The sequence below is a fragment of the Xyrauchen texanus genome, chromosome 17 (assembly GCF_025860055.1).
Source record: "Xyrauchen texanus isolate HMW12.3.18 chromosome 17, RBS_HiC_50CHRs, whole genome shotgun sequence".
NCBI classification, from domain to species: domain Eukaryota; kingdom Metazoa; phylum Chordata; class Actinopteri; order Cypriniformes; family Catostomidae; genus Xyrauchen; species Xyrauchen texanus.
The window spans coordinates 29,571,326-29,592,249 of NC_068292.1; the positions used below are offsets into that span (position 1 = coordinate 29,571,326).

At 41.8% G+C, this 20,924-nt stretch overlaps 1 protein-coding gene across 1 annotated transcript; it reads left to right on the forward strand.

Moving 5' to 3' along the window:
• The first annotated feature begins 355 nt into the window (after positions 1-355).
• scxb (scleraxis bHLH transcription factor b) lies at positions 356-5,610 on the forward strand. The gene is made up of 2 exons (XM_052147592.1): positions 356-919; positions 4,998-5,610. The coding sequence occupies exons 1-2, from the start codon at positions 356-358 to the stop codon at positions 5,034-5,036; spliced, it is 603 nt and encodes a 200-aa protein (XP_052003552.1). The 3' UTR covers positions 5,037-5,610.
• Positions 5,611-20,924: the final 15,314 nt, after the last annotated feature.

Here is a 20,924-nt window from a genome sequence, read left to right on the forward strand (position 1 = left end):
ACTCTGGGAGGCTATTTGGCATGCTGTTACCCTAAATAACAGGTGACAGTGGAGAGAAGAGTATTTTTTTATGAATGAGTCAGAACTCAGTCAAGCAATGCTGGATTGGTAGAGAGCGTGACTGGATTCCTAAAGCAGGACTGTGGCTGAATGTGTGCCGGAGAACTTTATCACTTTGCATGTAGACTCAAGCAAATACGCAATAGTGTGTCCACGTGCTTAGTATACCATTAGAAAAAAGGGACCAAGTTGATCCCTATGCTTTTATAGACTTGAACTTGAAAGATTTGGATTCCTGTGCTGTAAGGACCAAAAGAAGGGTCCAGGGACCTGTGAGGTGCTGAAGAAGGTGAGCATGTCTTTTGCTATCGTGCGACCAACTCCTGGTCACTTCCTGTGCTCTGAGATCAGCATGCTGTCCGAGGACGATGATAATGGCAGCGAGGGTTCTGGATCTGACGACAAATCCTTCTGTATGGCTGGCAATGGCTACAACGCCTTTAAGTTGGGTGCTCGCAAAAAGAGATACAGCTGCCGATCGATAGAGATTCCCACAGATTTCCGTCCCCAGATCACTGAGGTGAGACAGCGGAACACAGCAAATGCTCGAGAGCGGGATCGCACAAATAGCGTGAATACAGCTTTTACTGCTTTAAGGACACTGATACCTACCGAACCAGCCGACCGGAAACTGTCCAAGATTGAAACGTTACGGCTGGCCTCAAGCTATATTTCTCACCTGGGGAACATCCTGCTGGTTGGAGAGGAGTGTGGAGATGGCCAGCCCTGTCTCAGGAGCTCTGGAGCCTTGTATCATCACCATCACAACCTCCAGAAGAGCACAACGCCTAGCCCAGACTCAGAGAACTCCCAGCCCAGACAGATCTGCACCTTCTGCCTCAGTAACCAGAGACGCCTGGTGAGTACCTCGCTTGAATGCAGTTGCAAATTGAATGAGTGCTTAGTTAGGTACACATCTGACTGATATATTAATAGAACATTCCAGGGTATTTTGTAACAAATTACATACACTGTAAAGATGTTTGTCATTTTAATGGTAAAAGAGTGTAAAAATGCTATGTAAACAAAATAGGTAATTGGTAAACTGGTTAACATATATGAATTTATAGCCTAGCCAAGCATAGCCAAGACAATACATTTTACTTTACGGTAATATATTGTAAAAAAAAAAATTAAAAAAATCAATAATTCTACAGAAAAATGTATTACTCATCACCGAAAATGTATTTTAGGTGGTGTGTAAAATATACAGGCACGAGCATGACATCTTGTAATGCCTAAAACATTTTCACTATATTTTTACAGTAAAGTTTTGGCAACCACAGCTGCCAGTTTAAAAAATAGCTACATGTTAGTAGCTACATGTAATTACATGTTTATTACAATGTTACTACAGTTAACATACTGTTCTTAACTGACAGGTCAGAGCATTGTTATTCAGTCATGTAATACTGGCCTATCTTTGGTTGCACTTTATTTTACAGTACGTGCACTTTCAGTATACATACAGTGTGCTTACCCAAGAAAGTACTGAGTAATATTAGTTAACTACATGTACTTAATATTGGGGTAAGTTTAGGCTTAGTACCTTGTAATTACTGTGTAAAGTAAGAAAATGTAGAATAGTACTGGTAAATAATATTATAGTGTCTGAAACAATGAAAAGTTCTGTGAGTGCAATTGACAGGAAAGCAGATATTTATGCCTAGCTTTTTGAGCTTACATTAGCATAATTTCTCGATGTCATCAGATCATAAATACAGATTATTCTAGCTCTGAAAGTTGGCAAAACGCTAAATGTTTGGTTTGACTGCAAGCACATAAATCAACATCTACCATATTCTAAACTGAAAGTGTTATATTAACTTACTATGACGTACTGTGACATAAGAGCAGTTTGCATACAAACAGAATTATTCTGAAATGTGCAAGAGTTTTTACAAAATGACATAAACACATTGTGCACAAGCTGTTATGTGTCTGCTGTGGGTGTGCAGTGCACTAGAAACATCTGGTCTATTCCCATGACAAACTGAATGTCTTCCTGTGTAGTTCACGTATGTCCTATGTTCCACCAAAGCCTTCAACACCCTCATCATCATTACGGAGACTAATCCTGAACAGACCCCTTAAACACCCGGGTTTAATGAAAACACTCGATTCATCCTTTCATCTAGAATTTCATATGCTGTTGCAGAAATATTAGGTCCGTGTTTCATAGAGGATTATTTATTTATTAATCAAATTTTCATCGGCTGTGACCAATTAATGAGAGCTGATGAATTCAAACTTGCAATTTCAATGTTTAAAGCCAAACATTTAAAGGAGTTTGTTTTATTAGCTGAGAGCACTTATTTTTTTTGTTACGCACAAATGTATGATTCATCAAAGGTCCTAAACGGCAAAAATCTAAACAAGGAAATCCCAAAGATTTCTCTTGTCTTTATATAGTTAATAAGAATTACTATAGACTAACCCTAACCCCTTAAGAAAATATTTTAGCATTTTGAGAGCAACAACAACAACAAAAATCATTTTTATTTATTAAGAATTACCCCAAATATTCTCAAAGGGAGATTTTGACAGATTTAGCTCCCTCAATTTTATGAACAATTCTGTCCTCATACTATAGCTAAGAATGTACATGTACACACATGCACAAAAACGTTGTACATAAAGTGTATTATCACCAGAGAGCCATTATAATCCCTAAAAGTCAGTGTAAGTATGCTGATATGGATTATTGAGTGAACTGATGTTATGCACCTACTGTAGCATCAGTCAGTTACGTATCACCAACATGCCACTGTAGTGGCACTGAGCCACACACACTCAGAAGTGTGTACTGATTAATATGTACCAGGTGGGTCACTGTGCATTCTGTGTGGGTGGAAAAAAAATTAGGTGATCTGCAGAATTCAGAGGCCCCTGGGCACAATGTCTTGTAGGGTCTTGTGATACTATTTGCTGGTAACACCTATAGCGAGCAACTAGCTGGCATATGCAAACACATAGTGCCTCACCTTTACCAATCCAGTTATATGAATCAAATTCTTCCATAATTAACACACAAACACGTACACACACCCATTAATGTAGCTTTCCTGTCTGTCTCTCTCTTCCTCTCCTGTCCTCTACTCCTCGGCTCTACAGGGGATGCCGCTCTTTGTCTCTCTCCCCCTCTCCTCTTCCTGTGATGAAAAGGATGCAAACAGTATAGGTCATCTTAACTCAACTTTTTTACTCTTCTTTATACTCTCTCTTCTTTATACTAAAAAATTCTGCACTTATTTAGCACTTTATTATTCATGGCCCCTAATGGCACTTTGTTTGATGATTGAATGATAGTGAAATGGTAGTAGACACATTACAAGATGCTGTAAGTATTATGGTATAATATTGGTTGCTTACAATACAAATTACAATTGCTGGTGTATGACCTGTCCAACTATTGACAAATGTACTACATGTAAGTCCCTTTGGATAAAAGCTTCTGCCAAATGCCCTAAATGTAAATGTAAATCAAATGTAAAATAAAGCAGCTTGTTTTTTTGTTTTTTTTGATAATACTATATTTCATGTAAGTTGTTCTCTCTCTCTCTCTCTCTCTCTCTCACACACACACACACACACACACACACACACACACACACACACACACACACACACACACAATACCTCCTCCTCTCCTCAGGGTCTGTCTGTCTGTCTCATGCTCTCCTCCTCTCCTCAGGGGCTATCTGTCTATCTTAATAATACTAATTTAATAGATCAGATGCACGCACAAGTATCCGTGAACTTGATAAATGTTGCAGATATGTTCTTCTAGGATAGCCTGTGCCTACAACAAATTGCTTTCAACTTATGTGTGCAAAATTCAGAATTCAACAAATGTGCAGCAATTTTATTTTGTATTAGTGATCATAATTTGCGCATGCAACAAAGAGGATGTAGCAGATGACGCGTGCATTTATTGACGTCTTTTCTGAGTCGATCTCATTTGAGTGTATTCGGCAATGCTTATAACGTGTAATTAAACACGTTGAGTTTATATTCTGGGTCATCAGATTTTTTTTACATAGTATTATTAGTATGATTTTTACTGTCTGTTCATAACACTGTCCGTCTCTTTATGTTAAGGTTTGTATTAATTTCGATATGCCAGAGGGCAGAATAAGACAGGGAATTAAAGAATGCATTGTAGTTATGTTGACCTACTGTTTTCATAACACTGGATATTCTGCTAATTCATACTCTAAAACGTTGCATAATGGCAATTAACTTATTTAGCAATTACACTAGTGCTAGTTTTGTTGCCAGTGTTGCTCAAATGCACGCGTACGTGTCACCACCAGCAGTAAGTACCTGCATGTGATGTGTTGGAAAAAGGGAGAAGAGCGAGTTCGGCAAAAGGCGGATTCGAACTCTGGCGGAACGCGCCAAAAGCTACCATCATGCACCTCACGCCTTACGCTACAGTAGTTATTTTGTGTCGAGTGTCTTTTTGCTAAAAAGACAGGCACCGGGCCGGCACGTAGTGCAAATATACGCTCCGTTTTCGGAAATAAAAAAAAATAAATAAATAAAATAAATAAATAAATCTTCCCCTCGCTTGGGCCCCAAGTGCGCATGGGCCCCTGGGCCCGTGCCCATAATGCCCATTGGGTAATCCGGGCCTGGTGATCTGCACCCAAAGTTGACATTATAGCAAGACCCCTACAGTCCAAGGAGATCAGATTTCCTAAAAGAGCTCTATCTTTGAGATATTACTGATTACATTTGAGACATCTGAATTAATCTGACCTGTTAATAATGACGGTCAGAGTTCAAATGCTCATCAGTGTCTTAATTTGTTTATAAATCTAATGAGATAATTGTTTTTATGTGTCTGTAAAATGATTGAATGTACATGATTTATAAATACCCTTTAACCTACAAACTAGTCATTCTCTGATCACTTTGTTGTTTTCTTTCAGAACAAAGACAGAGAAAGAAAAGCAGCATTAAGAAGTTAATGCTGAGGAAAAGAGAGGAGAGCATTCCCATTGCATCTTTCAGAAGAAACTCATCTGACCAAAGTGCACATTTGATGTAAATTTGCTGTAAATAAGCTCTTGAATGTACTTCTGCTTAATCCAGTTACAACACTATAAACAGGGGCAAAAGGTTACACCTGGACTTGAAGATTTAAAAATAGCAGAAGACAAAGAAGAATGCAAGGAGGAACTTGTTGCAACAACTAAATCACATCACCTAACCAACATGGAACCAACAATCACACCAACATTTTTGTCCCTTTTTCCCCTATGATATTGTGTATGCACTACATGAATGTTATTTTCTATACAGTGGCCCCAAAAAGTATTTGGACACTTTTGGACCATTAAGTTACACATAAAAGTGTCTGAATGTCATTGCATGAGCATTCGCAAACAAATGTCAAATTGATTTTTATTGGATGTGTGAAGTTACCCTCAAGTTCACACAGGTGTCCTAGCTGAGTAACTGAAAGGGGTCATGTCTTGAGAAATCAAATTGTCCTTGATATTTTGACATATAAGAGGTCATTGTTCTATAAAAACATACGTTTCAGAACTGAAAACTTCCTCTTCAGTACAAAAAGTGCATTTATTGTTTCCACTCTGCAAAAATGACTTGTTTCAAATTCTGCTATATTGTTACATCACAGTGCAGTGTCATTTGAATAGCTCCGACTCCACAACATACATAATCGTTGCAGCTGAGGTACTCCAACTCTGAAAGTGGTACTATTGTTACTGTTGTTTACTTTTAACCAACAAAAAGATTAAGATGTCAAGTAAGATCCCCAGATGCTGTTGTGTTCTTGGTTGTGGAAATATGCATCTCTGCATAGCCTTCTGAAGGATCCCAACCTTAGTAACGAGTGGCATTATTTTAACTAAGTTCCTGAAAAGATGAATATAGGACTTTAGGTTTAAATATAGGTTTACTTTGCATATTTCTCTATGGATTCTTTTAAGGACTAACATGGCTTTGCAAAGAAACTTGTATTGAAATATGGAACAGTGCCAACTATATTAGACATGACAGCCATTCTGGTAAGTAATGAATTTGATCGAAATATTTCAACTGTGTGTGTTTAATATAAGGAATTGTATGATCAGAACTCCAACATGGAGCTGATGTGCTTAGTACACTGTTAATTACCAAAATTATATATAATTGCTCATGAAATATTGATTTGAGATGATTTTACTCTGTAAGAAGAAAGTGTAGCAATGTATAAAGAGTGTAGTGAAAGACAATTGTGTAGTCTAGTAAGCTTGCCAGTTGTCACAAATGTCTCATATTAGTCAGTATGTCCTGTATTTTGGGCAAATTAAACACACCAGGACACCCTTCAACCTGAATTTAAACAGCTAAATGATCTTGGGAGACTTCCCACCCAGTGAACATCCCATATTTACCTACATGTGATGTGTACTGAAGCAGAAACACAACTGAGGGGAAGCCCAGGCCCCACCATCCCATATAACTTGACCTACAGCTGGATACAGATTTATTAACCCTTCACATTCACAGCTTGTGTTAGTCTGGATTGTTTTTACTGTTATCAGTTTTATATTGCTTTATTTTATCACCAAATCTTGTATGAATGCAAGTATTGGGGAGCAACTGTGTGCCGACTTTGTCCAGTTGTCTACTGTTAATTCAGTCGAACGACTGTAGTGTATTGATCACGTGCTTCATATAAATTGGGGCATATAGGTATTAATGATTGCCTGGACAGAGTGCTTTCAGAATTCTTTTATTCTTGGAAAAACGTTTCACAAGTGTTATAGCGGGGTTGTTTGCACTGCTAAGATGTTAGCCAATCATAACACACTGGGCATGTATGTTGAAGACTTAAATGGATAGTTCACTGAAACTGAGTGTTTCAGACAGAGGGCCAGAGACAAGATGGAAAGCCAGAGAAAGGGTCATGTAATAATACATAATGGCTGTTTTTTCTAACAAGTGAACCTCAAGGAAAATACTAAAGTTAAAAAAAAAGAAACACATGACATGACCCATTAAATGTTTTGCATGTGCTTGCGTTTTCTTTCTATGAATGAGATGCTACTTGCTTTGATATTTTATTATTTAAAGCATGGACTTTAAAATGTCCAAATACTTTTTGGGGTGTACTGTATATTAATAATGTCAAAAAACAATGCATTTCTGATATCAGAACACAATCCTACACTGCAAGCAAATATCAATGCTTAAGTCTTGTCTTAAATTGTAACTAAATTGTTATTATCATGATATTTATTTGTCAATTAAACATTGATAAAGCAACAGTCATGTCTATACCAAATAGCGCATATGTCTAGGTTGCATATCGAGTGCAATGGAATTCAGTGAACTCAGTCAGTTGACAGTGAGTAGTCCGAGTAGTGAGGGAGATATTGAAAGAAGATTGGGGTGGGGAAGCAGTAGAAAGTATGGTTCTGTACATTCAGTCTAGATGAGATCTGCAGGTATAGTGAGCTGGCAGTTATGCAGTGACCTCTACCTCTGGCCACAATCTCTCTTACACATTCACACACAAGCAGTCTGGGGCTGCCTCTCATTCAGCTCCCTAGTTCTGTAGTCAGTGCACTGGTCAAGAAGTCAGCCGTTTCTAGGGCTGTTTTAAACTAAAGATCTTTCCAGTATATTGAAATGTTTGCTCCATAAAAATTACCAGAATGCACCATAAAAACCAGGGAGCTTCGTTGCTCTCTATGTTATCTTTCCGGATATGCTGTCATACATTCTGAAGTCTTTCAAGTCATTAGAGGACTAGAGCAAGTGTAAATATTTAATGCCAAAGCCTTATTTTCTCTTTAAAGAGAATAATCTTTCATATACTGTATAATGTTTTTGACAGGTAAACAATCTTTTAAATATAAAATCTGTTAGAAAAATATAAAAAAAATGCACTCCTTTGCATAATTATTTCTTCATTTATCTTTCAAAATAACACTTTATGTTTTAATTTGTACAATGAAAACGCACAATAGTGTAATTTATACAGCAATGTTGCTGATTTATTGTGATAATTTCCTCGTGTGACAACTAGTCACTGTTGCCCCTCTGTATATTACACACTCTTTGTATACAGAAAATTTATCCTAATACAAATTGTAACATATGGTTTTACTCTTTTCTCTATTTCTCAGTGCACAATGGGAAGAAAAACTGTTCTAAATCCCAACTTTTCTTTTATGAGTATGCTTCTGAGGGCATCTAAATGTATTTTTGTTATTGATTGTCTGTAATGCTGAGTGACACTATGCCACAACTAAACTTCTGAGACCTTCCGCATAATTGTCTATGTCTCATCTCAGTAAATTCTAGTCTCCCATTGTCAGTGGATCCCTCTTTTCAGCTCAGCCATATTTTGTTCAATATAGAGTCTTTGAACTGTGACCAGCTTAGTGCTCTCAGATCATTTAACTCACTCCTTCCTTCTCCATCTGCTTCTGTTATCCAACATCAACAGTGCTTATATCATCCCATGTGGCTGGAGATGGCACTGTAGGGACTTGTTGCCACGGAAGCAGAAGGGGCCCACTTATATCATTTTCTGCTTCAAAATTAGTCTAATATTCATAGTTTAAATTAGGTGAAGGGATTGGGAGTTGAATGGCACAAAAAGGAGACATAATCTGGAAAATATGAATATGGAATAGGAGAAAGTATTTTGACATTGAAAAGAATTACACAGCTGTAGTATACGAGTGACATTAAATGTGAGTTCTGTAGTTTTTTGGATTGCAGCAGAATCCTGTACTGTACCATAAACTGAACACAGTGCTAGAGTAGCCTACTCTGTGCTAAACATGCACTGCCATAGAAAGGAGTAGGATGTGTAATGCTAATTATTTCAGACACCAGTAAAGTATAAAAGTCATTCCACTTATGATACCATCTGCACCAGGAATTTACCAATGTATGACCTAAAACTGATCTGAATGATTTCATCTAAAGCAATAGCAATACAAATCCTTGAAAAATGCTCTACTCACTGGAAGTCTTAGTGGAATAATATACTTGCCCTAAATACGCTAACCAGCAGCACCTGCATGCTGAAGAAGGAAAACATGCTTATGCAGTTCCTTTAGAATGGGCTTGGATTAATTGTTTTATAAGGTTTCAAATGGCCTAATGAAAAGCCAGTGAGATTTCAATGATCCAGTGAAACTTTTCAATATGTCCATCCATCCATCCATCGTCAACCGCTTATCCTGTGTACAGGGTCGCGGGGAGCTGGAGCCTATCCCAGCTAACATTGGGCGAAAGGCGACTTTTCAATATGTATTAATTAAAAATAATTTATCTGTTTGGTATTTAAAGATGAAATTTGCATGTTTTCATTTCAATAATTTATAAACTGAGACTCCCACTTTAATCTTGATAAATTTGAAAACTGTGTTCACACTGACATTTTCAAGGTTTTTTCAAAAGTTGCTTGTCAACACTAAAACATCTGAAACGCTTAAATCCCCTTACTGCGCATGCAATAAAAAAACGTAAGAAGCGTGGTCTGAAACACAATTGTCCTCGTGTTCTTCTGCTGGACAGCAATTCCAAATAAACGTCCTGTTGCCTTTAAAGGAATGTGAAGATTCTACAAGTAACATTTATCTTTAACAATGCTATTAAAGTCGATATCAGGCACAACAACATGGGCCAACATCTTGATTGTTTTGGCTTGAATTGATCACATGAATGCATCACATTTCAACAAATATGTCTTAGTTTTCTAATATCTCCATTTTCCCAGTCCACAAGACAACACAAATGTTTTCAAATGTATCCATTTGGGAGAGCGTTTTCATAAGTATCCCAGCAATTTCGCTGGATAAAAATACTGTCTCAGAGTGGATGGAATGACAAACGTAAAGGACAAAGGTGAGTTTTCAAATGTATCCGGATTAATTTGAATTAGTTTGATCCTCCAAAAAGCTTAAACACTGTAGCACTTTACAAATTTGATTCTTGATTACTGAGTATCCCAGTAAGTCCGACATGGCAACATAGGATCATTGGGGCGGGCTGCGGTAGTTCGAGAAATCGGTTTAGTGATGCTAGGTATTCAGAAATTACACTCTTCAACTTTAAAATGGATTTGAAGTGCATAAAGATGTTTTGTTTTCTCTTCTACTGTATTTTTTGTATTTGATCAATCTTGTGCTCTGTGAGAGTGTGTAAAGTATCTGTCCATATCTCAGGCTTCTGTTAAAGCTTTCAAAGATCCAGCAGGAAGTCATGTGAATACCACAGGATGGGATGACAGGTGTCCAAAGAGCCTGATTGCTCCACTGCAACTCTCTTTAACACCCCTCCCCGCCATACACAAACACATGTACGCACACACGTGAGAGAGTGACTTGAGTTTCTGCCAGCTACCTCTGTGTCAACATTATTATGGTCAGAAAACATGATCCTGTCCACTTATACCTGCTTTCAGGTAATTGTTTCCTGCTGGGGTGGCTAAAATTGAACTTCTCTATTGTTGAAAATGGCCTGCTAATTTGTCCTCTCTTAATGATGGGTTACACAGAAAACAGTAGGGCATGACTAATGTGGCAAGCAAAATTAGAGTTCAAAAGTTTTTTAAAGGAGATCTTAATGTTTAACTTAAATATTACTGTTCCCTTGTTTAAGTTGCTATTTTTTATATAATAGCACAGCCATTTGTACAGTTGTGCTGCCCGCTTCAGCCTGTCAGCGAGGGATTGTGCTGTAGCGCGAGCTCTTAAAGTAACCTCCACTTAAATCTCCTCTCGATCAAATGGGCACCTTTAGATTTGTGAAGGGCAACTTTAATGGCACTTTTCCACTGCATGTTATGGTTTGACTCGCCTCAACTCTGCACGCTTTACTTTTCTGAGCTTGCATTTCCACTGCAGATTAGTGCTTCCTCAGCATGTGTGGGATTATAAATTGATCGCCATAGTTGCGCCGCCTCTACTGCCGTGATATCATCTTAAACAAACTGACCAAAACAATAACACGACCACTAGCTGTTAGCTACTAGCTTATTGTGCTGCATAAAGCAGTTGTTGCATGGTGATTTTACACAAGTGTAACAGTTAAATTGGCCTGGTTGTTTTAGAAGCTAGCTTCCAGTAGCTGGTCAACTAAATAAAATGAAGCTTTCAAGCAGAGTATAGAGTTAACGTAACAAAACATACCATCCTTCATCGTGGCTGAGTCCAGGGCACTCTCCCACCCATTGCTCGCCAGTTTAGATAGCGTCCATTTGGTCGAACCACTTCCACTTTTCCCTGATGGTTCTGTAGTCATTTTTACGTTTTTTTTTTTTTTTTTACTTTTCCCTACACTGTTTGTAGGTCCGGTGGTAGCTGTGTGCAGCCAACAACTGAGACACTTCCTCAGAGACTTCTTCGTTTCACTCATCGCTAACGAGTGGACCGTCTGCACCTCATTAATTCACCACGGTGTGGTTTTGCACACAGCCATTTCTTTTTTCACAAATCGAAAGTCAATACAAATGATACTGGTATTGCTGTTGATAACTTTAAAACTAGCGGGTTGATGTCGCAGGGTGGAGGGAGGGGCCGGGTTGTGATTCTGCACACCCGGGCCCTAATCAGGCTAATCAACCCTCAGAGGGCCGACTGGAAGCTGCAGAGAGAAATATTTATGAACTGTCCGACACCTTTGTGTGTTTGTACTTTTGTTTCAGTTTTATATTAAGCTATTATTTATATTGTCAAGCCGGTTATTGCCTCCTCCTTTCCATTAATCCCTTTACACTTGGATAGATAAATATTAGACTTTTCTTCCTGTATAGATGACAGATTTTATTTATGTAACCCGCACACACAAACACAAGACGAGACAGTCACAATGTCGGAGAAAACTGCTTTATTCCAACAAAGCAGGCAACAGTACAAAAACAGGGCAAATCCAGTGAAGAGTAGTCAAGGGGAGCGAGAGGTCGAAGCCGGGGAATCGGAGAGAGTAAAGGGGGCAAATCCGGGAGAGTAGTAGAGGGGAGCGAGGGTCAAAGCCGGGGTAAACAGGATCAGCGAGACGGGACTAGAGGGAGCAAAAGACAGGGGAACAAGGGGAGCTGGCAAGCTAAGGGGTAAACGAGAGGAGTTTCAGAACTAGACGAGTCTAGCGGGGGGCAAAGACACGGGAAACTAAATACAATAACCAACAACCGTGAGACGAAAGGGTAGTGATATATATAGGGGCAAGTGCAGGTGTAAACCATGACAGGTGATGAGACGAGTGCAGGTGAAACTAATGTGCAGGAGTGCAGATGACGCGAGTGCAGGTGGTCATAATGTTCTGGGGGATTGGAAACGCGTGAGAAACTCGAGGAAGGGAGATTGCCTACGAGCATGTGAGCGAGTAGGAGCAAAGGCTCTAGAGGTGGGGCCCTGGAAGACTCGAGAGACGAAGCCCTGAAAGGCTTGGAAGGGGGTGGAGCCCTGAAAGACTCGAGAGGAGAAGCCCTGAGAGGCTTGAGGGGAGGAGGAGCCTTGAGAGACTCGAGAGGGGAAGCCCTGAGAGGCTTGAGAGGGGAGGAGCCCTGAGAGACTTCGAGAGGCTGAGCCGTAAGAGGCTTGAGGGGTGGAGCCATGAAAGACTCGAGGGACGGAGCCCTGAGAGGCTCGAGGGGAGGAGGAGCCCTGAGAGACTCGAGAGGCGAAGCCGTGAGAGGCTTAAGGGGTGGAGCCATGAAAGACTCGAGGGACGGAGCCCTGAGAGGCTCGAGGGGTGGAGCCATGAAAGACTCGAGGGACGGAGCCCTGAGAGGCTCGAGGGGAGGAGGAGCCCTGAAAGACTCGAGAGGGGAAGCCCTGAGAGGCTTGAGGGGGGGAGGAGCCCTAAGAGACTCGAGAGGAGAAGCCCTGAGAGGCTTGGGAGGGGGAGCCCTGAAAGACTCAAGAGGAGAAGCCCTGAGAGGCTTGGGAGGGGGAGCCCTGAAAGACTCGAGAGGAGAAGCCCTGAGAGGCTCGAGAGGAGGAGCCCTGGGAGGCTTGGGAGGAGGAGCCTTGGAAGGCTCGAGAAGAGGAGCCCTGGGAGGCTTGGGAGGAGGAGCCTTGAAAGACTCGGGAGGAGAAGCCCTGAGAGGCGGCGCTCTGGGAGGCTCGAGAGACTTGAAAGGCAGAACCCTGGGAGGCTTGGGAGGTAGAGCTCTGGGAGGCTCGAGAGGAGGAGCCTTAGGAGGCTCGAGAGGAAGAGCCCTGGGAGGCTTGAGAGGAGCTCTGGGAGGCTTGGGAGGAGGAGCCTTGGGAGACTCGAGAGGCGGAGGGGCGAGCAGAGGCTGGAAGACTCTGAGAGCGGAGCAGAGGCTGGCAGAGCCGTGGAAGACTCTGAGGGTGGAGCAGAACCCAGGCGCTGGCTCGCCGACCGTGGCGGGCATGGGCGCTGGCTCGTTGGCCGTGGCGGGCATGGCCGCTGGCTCGTTGGCCGTGGCGGGCATGGGCGCTGGCTCGTTGGCCATGGCGGGCATGGGCGCTGACTCTCTGGCCGTGGCGGGCATGGGCATTGACTCGCTGGCCGTGCCGGGCTTTGAGACTGGGGCCGTGACAGGCTTCGGAACTGGGGCCGTGACAGGCCTCGGGGCTGGGGCCGTGTCAGGCTTCAGGACTGGGGCCGTGACAGGCCTCGGGACTGGGGCCGTGACAGGCCTCGGGACTGGGGCCGTGACAGGCCTCGGGACTGGGGCCGTGTCAGGCTTCGGGACTAGGGCCATGACAGACTTCGGGGCTAGGGCCATGTAAGGCTTCGGGGCTAGGGCCGTGTAAGGCTTCGGGGCTAGGGCCGTGTAAGGCTTCGGGGCTAGGGCCGTGTCAGGCTTCGGGACTAGGGCCGCGACAGGCTTCAAGACGGGGGCCGCGGTAGGCTTCAAGACGGGGGCCGTGGTAGGCTTCAAGACGGGGGCTGTGGTAGGCTTCAAGACGGGGGCCGTGGTAGGCTTCAAGACGGGGGCTGTGGTATGGAACGCTGGTTCAGTTTCTGCCTCCCCCACAGTAAACGAGGAACCAGCGTACAGTAGGGCGAGGTCAATAAACTGAGCCAGGTTGAGAGAGCAGCGACCACCAGGCATGAATGATGAGGCTGGCTCATTCAGTCCAAATTGAAAAATGTCTTTCAGAGCCACCTCATCAAAATTCACCTGGTACGCCAGGGCACAAAAATCCATAATATAAGCCTCCAAGGGTTGGCTCCCCTGGCGCAAACCCAAGAGTCGGGCCGCTGGCTCCATAATGTCAAGGACGGGGTTATGAGTTACATAACCACTGCCTTGCATGGAAAACCCTTGGTTCGCGTCCGATGAGCCATAAAACCTCTCCGGGGATGGAGAGCATACGGCGCTCGCGGATGCGTGGAAAGCATCATCGGGCTCAGGGGCAGACACAGGTGAAACAGGGTGAAAAATTTCAGACATAGAACATACCTGCTGCCCCTGGGCCGCGAGCGCTTTGTCAAGTTTCCACACTGTAGCTCCTCGCGCTGAATGTCACGTGTTCCTCCGCTCTAGTGAGCTGCGCGAATCCTCAGCGCGATGCATTGTGACTGTCTTCGGTGAGGTTGGTTATTTTGTAACCCGCACACACAAACACAAGACGAGACAGTCACAATGTCGGAGAAAACTGCTTTATTCCAACAAAGCAGGCAACAGTACAAAAACAGGGCAAATCCAGTGAAGAGTAGTCAAGGGGAGCGAGAGGTCGAAGCCGGGGAATCGGAGAGAGTAAAGGGGGCAAATCCGGGAGAGTAGTAGAGGGGAGCGAGGGTCAAAGCCGGGGTAAACAGGATCAGCGAGACGGGACTAGAGGGAGCAAAAGACAGGGGAACAAGGGGAGCTGGCAAGCTAAGGGGTAAACGAGAGGAGTTTCAGAACTAGATGAGACTAGCGGGGAGCAAAGACACGGGAAACTAAATACAATAACCAACAACCGTGAGACGAAAGGGTAGTGATACATATAGGGGCAAGTGCAGGTGTAAACCATGACAGGTGATGAGACGAGTGCAGGTGAAACTAATGTGCAGGAGTGCAGATGACGCGAGTGCAGGTGGTCATAATGTTCTGGGGGATTGGAAACGCGTGAGAAACTCGAGGAAGGGAGATTGCCTACGAGCATGTGAGCGAGTAGGAGCAAAGTGGGCGTGAGGGCTCGAGCGAGCAAAAAGAGTGTGCGAGCTCGAGGGGGCGGAACGAGCATGGGAGCTCGAGGGGGCGGAACGAGCGTGGAAGCTTGAGGGGGCGTGGCGAGGGAGCTGGGTTCGTGACAATTTATTGTTTTATGATTAACATTTTTTTTATTTTCATTTAAGACTTTTTATCTATTAAACCAAGAAAAGCAAAACAGATACAAACAGAATCAATACTTAGCCTCCACTATTACCCCCCGACCCCCAACAAAACCCCAGTGGTTACATGATTATAGACACACAAAATAATAAAAATAATACATATATATGTAATCTAGGACACTTATCATTCCAAATTAAGGTCTTGCTATGCCATCAAATTGCTTGAAATGAGAGATGGGGATATCTACAGGGAGAGACTGTAGCAGGTAATTGAATTTTGGAATACAATTCATTTTAATAACATTAACCTTCCTAATCATAGATAAATGTAATGAAGCCCACCTGCCCACATCGATCAAAAACTTTTTATTAAAGGATCAAAATGAACTCTAACTAAAGGGTGCCCCTGCCCAGAGTCAAAATAATCTAAAATTAATCAATTTGTTTGTACCGCCACTACTGGGTGTCTATAAAGTAACATAATCCATCCAATAAAAGTATTTTCAAACCCGTATATTTCCAAAATATTGAACCACATCAAATGCCTTTTTGGTGTCAAGTGAGATGGCAGTGACTGCAGTCTGAACATTCGCCACTGACCACATAATATTGATGAGACACCTAATGTTATCAGAAGAGCTGCGGCAGCAAATAAACCCCACCTGATCTATATGTACAAGAGATCTCATAACTTTAATAAATCGTTAGCCAGAATTTTTGACAATATCTTTACGTCTAGCTGGATCAGGATTTTCTTTTAAGTTATTGGTTCAGTAAATGTTTCCACATTTCAGTAGTCTACTTACCATCTGTTTTTGTTAGTTTGCATAAAGTCAGATAAGATATTATCCTTTATTATTTATGTATTATTTAGCATTTATGTATCAACAATTGTCCAGTTGTGACCAACACACATGTGGTTAACTCATAACGTACATCCATCACATTTCACGAATGTATAAAAATGTTCCCTAAAGCACAGCAACTATAAAACAGTTATGACATTACTCACAGTTTTGGTAGTGTTTAACTTCCATCCTTCAATAACAGTTCTACATTTCACGAATGTATAAAAATGTTCCCTAAAGCACAGCAACTATAAAACAGTCATGACATTACTCACAGTTTTGGTAGTGTTTAACTTCCATCCTTCAATAACAGTTCTTTTGTAAAGTTTGAATCATATTGTGACTGGTTCACAAGCTGTCCGTGCTGATATGAGCCGTAAACACATACAATGCATGCTATAATGTTCTGAAAATGCAAACGTAATGCAGTACATGGTGATGTTGGGTGCTTCAACCGGCAACAGGCCAAAGCAGAGATGCTGGTCCTCACATCTCAGATCTTCTCTGTTTGTTTACACAGTCATTGGCAGAATCAGAATGAGAACAACAATTTTAAAAGTTGCGATTCCTTATGTCATGACCCCTTTAAATGTAAATTTAACCGTCCATGGTCAGATTATTTAAAAAAGACCATTCATCCATTTGAGAAAATTCAAAGTTTTGAAGATTTTTTAAAACTGATTGTGATGAATAATTAGGGTTTGAGTAATAGCATGAGTTTCTATATGCCTATCATATTTTGAATTGGTTGAACATTTATAATGATTACATTTATGACAATTACATTTATGAATATTAGGTCTTCATCTTTTTCATAATGACTCATCTGAGCTGCTGTTTTCTTCTGAGTTGAGTTGGTAAAAGGCCAAATGAAATAAGATGAAAATGTAATACATCAGGTATCTGGGAAGTGAACTTAAAGTGACTATCTTTCAGGTTTTAATATGCTACTCAGTCTTGAATTGCTGACCCCTGATATCAGAGTGAGGAATTGGAATATGTCAATGGTGATGAAGGCCAATGAGGACAGAGGGATTTGGAGTATGCAGCTGTTCCTTTCGAATTTGACTGGCCTTAGGATAAAAAGTTAGTGTTGGTTTTACAGCGCTCCTAATCCACACGTACACTTTTATGCACATACATGTGTTCTCAAGGCCCCAACTTTGATGCATCTTAAGGCTCCTCTCTCATTCAATACCTCCCTCCCTTCTGAACCAAAGAGTGTTACTGCCTCCTCTCACTTTATCTTATCCAGATCCTGAACACTGAATGTGAGCTAAAAAGTTTTGATTTCTTGAAGAAGTCTTGAAAATTGGTCAGCTCCTTGTGGCTCACTAAAGATCACTTGTCTTCATAGCAAACAGAAAAAAGAAAGGGGAATGAGAAAGACAGAAAGACAAAGAAAGAGGAAAAGAAAGAGAGAGATATACTGGTCCCAGTAGTTCTGAGTCGAGACTTGGTGTATTTTGTCCTATTCAATTGGGCTTAGAGTTTAATACTGGAAAAATCTTCCTTTGCTATCAATCAAGTGCTTTAATAAAAACAAAGTATAACATTGCGGTCTTGCTCACTCTCTCTCTCTCTGCCCCTGGGAGAGTGGAAATGCGACGGGTGCCTGCGGAACTGTGTAAATCCCTCCTTTTATTGCCATCAGCCTGCAATGGAAAACTGGGTTTGTGGAGGGGCCCATCTGTTGGACATTAAGCAGCCACCTGGAGCTTTAGCCAATCATGAAATTAAAAATGAGAATTAAAGAAAAATGAAAAATCTGTACTCTAAGACACATGGGTTACCCAGTCTTTGCCGAATTTAATCAAATTTCCTACAAGGAGCAACAGCTTCATCTACAGGGTGTCATCTGCAACCCTACCAGTAACACCACCCCTGTTTTTCCACAACAAAAACGATAAAAGGAGGTAAATGCAATTTAGACTAAATATTCTTCAGAAAAGTACATTTAAAGAGAAGGTAGTATAGTATAAATTGTAGATGTCACTTACTCAACAATGCTGATATCAGTAGAGAGGTCTAAAGATAAAGTGTGTCATTTTCTGTCCCACTAACATCGCTAAATGCAATTACAAAAATAATGACTGTTTTCAGTCAGGTTTACAAAACATTCCCCCATCTGCCATTAGTAACTGAACAGATAATACCTGCAGAGACTTACACCATTAGTTGAGGCTGCGTTGCTGTGCCAGGCTTGGCGGGATACTAAAACAAACAGAGCAATGATTTGGAAGCACCACTGCATACAATTTGTCAGGGAAATATATGCATTGCTTAAAGTTGTCTTTGCATTAAGATGGGAATGGTAAAAATAAATACACACATCACCTAAGGGCTGGTTTACAGACATAGCACTTATTCCTTGGCTAAGATGCATCAATTTATTCCTTGGCTTTAAATGCATTCTCAGCAGAGAAACACTATTAATAACATAATTAAAACCATAGCTAAGTGAAAACAATTTCTAAAACAGCTCTTTCTCTAAATGTGTGTCTAAATGTTGCCACTCAAGCAGAAAAAAGGCAAAGCTACAGTGTGAGCCTGTATCTTACTAATTTTTCAATATTTATTAAATGTAGTTTTGTATTACTGCCACACTGACTTAATTAAAATTTTAGTTTGCCAATTTTAAATGGAAGGGAAAAATTGAAATAAAGAAAATGGAATTGAACTCCACAGCGTTCGATGGAACACAGTGCCCATGTCACCATCAAAGCTGCTGAGCCTAGATGCTGGGTATGAAAATCAAATAGGCATGAAGATATTTATAAGATTATTTAATTAGCAACATTCTGAAAAATAACCAAAAGCAGTGATGCTCCTACCTTAAATATATTTCCAGAGGAGCCTGTAACTGTCAGAGATCAGTCAAGTTCATTGCAGTCCACCACTCAAAGATCACTCTCCCCAGAATTCTAAATCACAAACACCTGGTCATCACTTATCACCTCATCAGCCAACTCATAAAAACACTCACCTTGTATCCAGTCTTTGTCAAGCTTCCAACAGGAACAGACCATTTCTCCCTGAGTCCTGATATCTCCGTCGATCCTGAAAACCTGAGTATTCCGTTTTCTTACCTGATTCATACTAACCCTATGCACTGTTGTTCTGCCATCTCCAGATCACTTATCCGATTCCTGAACCCTTGTCTGAGATCTGATCAAACCGGCCCGATTGCTCCTAGAAAAGAGAAGGAGTTAACGAACTGATACAGAGTGAATGTTCTACGATCCAAGTCATTTGGATTTCCAGTTGTTCTCCGTGCAACGAACTATCTTCACTAAACCAACACCTGAAAAGTCACCTGATACTTACCTTTCACCTTCTATACTTGAATAAAACTATATTTGAATCACTTACCTCCGATCTCCTGGTCTCTACCCTGACAGAAGGCTTGGCCGAAAAAAGGGGAAGAAGAACAGCTTGATGGAATCTGTTTGTAATATTGATAACCCTGCACAACCGACAGCCGCCGCTGTTAATCCCAGTCAGCCAGCTTCCAGCACTTCCGTAAACCCCGCTCCTTCTCTGGTTTGCTTCACCAATCCAACTTCCCGTCTAGCGCCATTCTCTGGCCGGGCGGAGGATTGCAACGGTTTCCTGTTACAGTGTTCGCTCGCTCTAGAACAACAAATCCAGTTATACCCCACTGAAAAGTCGAGGGTTGCTTTTATTATTCAACAGTTATCAGGAGCTGCATTAAGATGGGCTGAAACTTTGTGGCTGCAGGAATCTACCGTTACTTCCTCTGTACAAGAATTTATAAACCATTTCAAAGAAGTTTTCGGGAGTCCAGTAGATGATTCATCCATCAGTGACAAGCTATTGCAATTACACCAAGGCAAGAAGTCAGTTGCTGAATATTCACTGGAATTCCGCACTCTAGCGCCGCCAGTGGGTGGAACGAAAAAGCGCTCATTTCCATCTACCGACGTGGTTTGAATCCTGCACTCCGCCTTCAACTTGCGATTTATGATGATAGCCTGGGGGTCGAGAAATTCATACAGCAAGCTCTCCGTGTGCACCAAAGATCTCAAGGCTGCTATCGCGAAGCCCAGCAACCCACCTTTTCACCACCTCAGTACCCCGATAAACGACCCTCCGAAGTCACTGTCGAGAAGATGCAGGTGGATAATTATCGACTGTCCCAAGCTGAACGTTCTCGCCGTCGAGAGTTAAAACTGTGTCTATATTGTGGAATGGGAGGACATTTTCTTCGTTCATGCCCTACACGACCTCCTAGAATGCTTGTGAGTTCTGTCTGCACGTCCGCCTCTGTATCAGCTCCGTTAACGATATCTGTGATTCTGAAATCTACACGTTTCCATGTCTCTGCTACAGCCATTGTGGATTCCGTGTCAGCAGGAGACTTCATCTCCGGGCAGCTCTGTCAGAAACTCCAACTTCAACAATCCGCCACCTCCAAGCCATACGCCATCCATGCATTGACGGGTGAAACCATTAATCAGGGGTATGTCACGTCTCGAATTAAACCTATTCTACTCTGTATTGAAGACACCCACCATGAACTGTTTGAACCTTTTGTACTTGAGAATAGCCAGACTGATATTATCCTTGGCCGTCCATGGCTTATACGACATCAACCTAACATTGACTGGAAATCGGGTAAGATTTTGAAATGGGGTTGCCTGTGCTCGTCCATGAGTTTTGAACACCCCGTATCGCCCATCGCCAACTTGCCCGACACCATCCCGATGAATTCAA

Bases quoted from the DNA above. Each gene is read 5' to 3' on its own strand.
- scxb (XM_052147592.1), top strand. From the start codon at position 356: ATGTCTTTTGCTATCGTGCGACCAACTCCTGGTCACTTCCTGTGCTCT. The intron at 920-4,997 runs GTGAGTACCTCG...GTTTTCTTTCAG, and splicing joins TCAGTAACCAGAGACGCCTG to AACAAAGACAGAGAAAGAAA.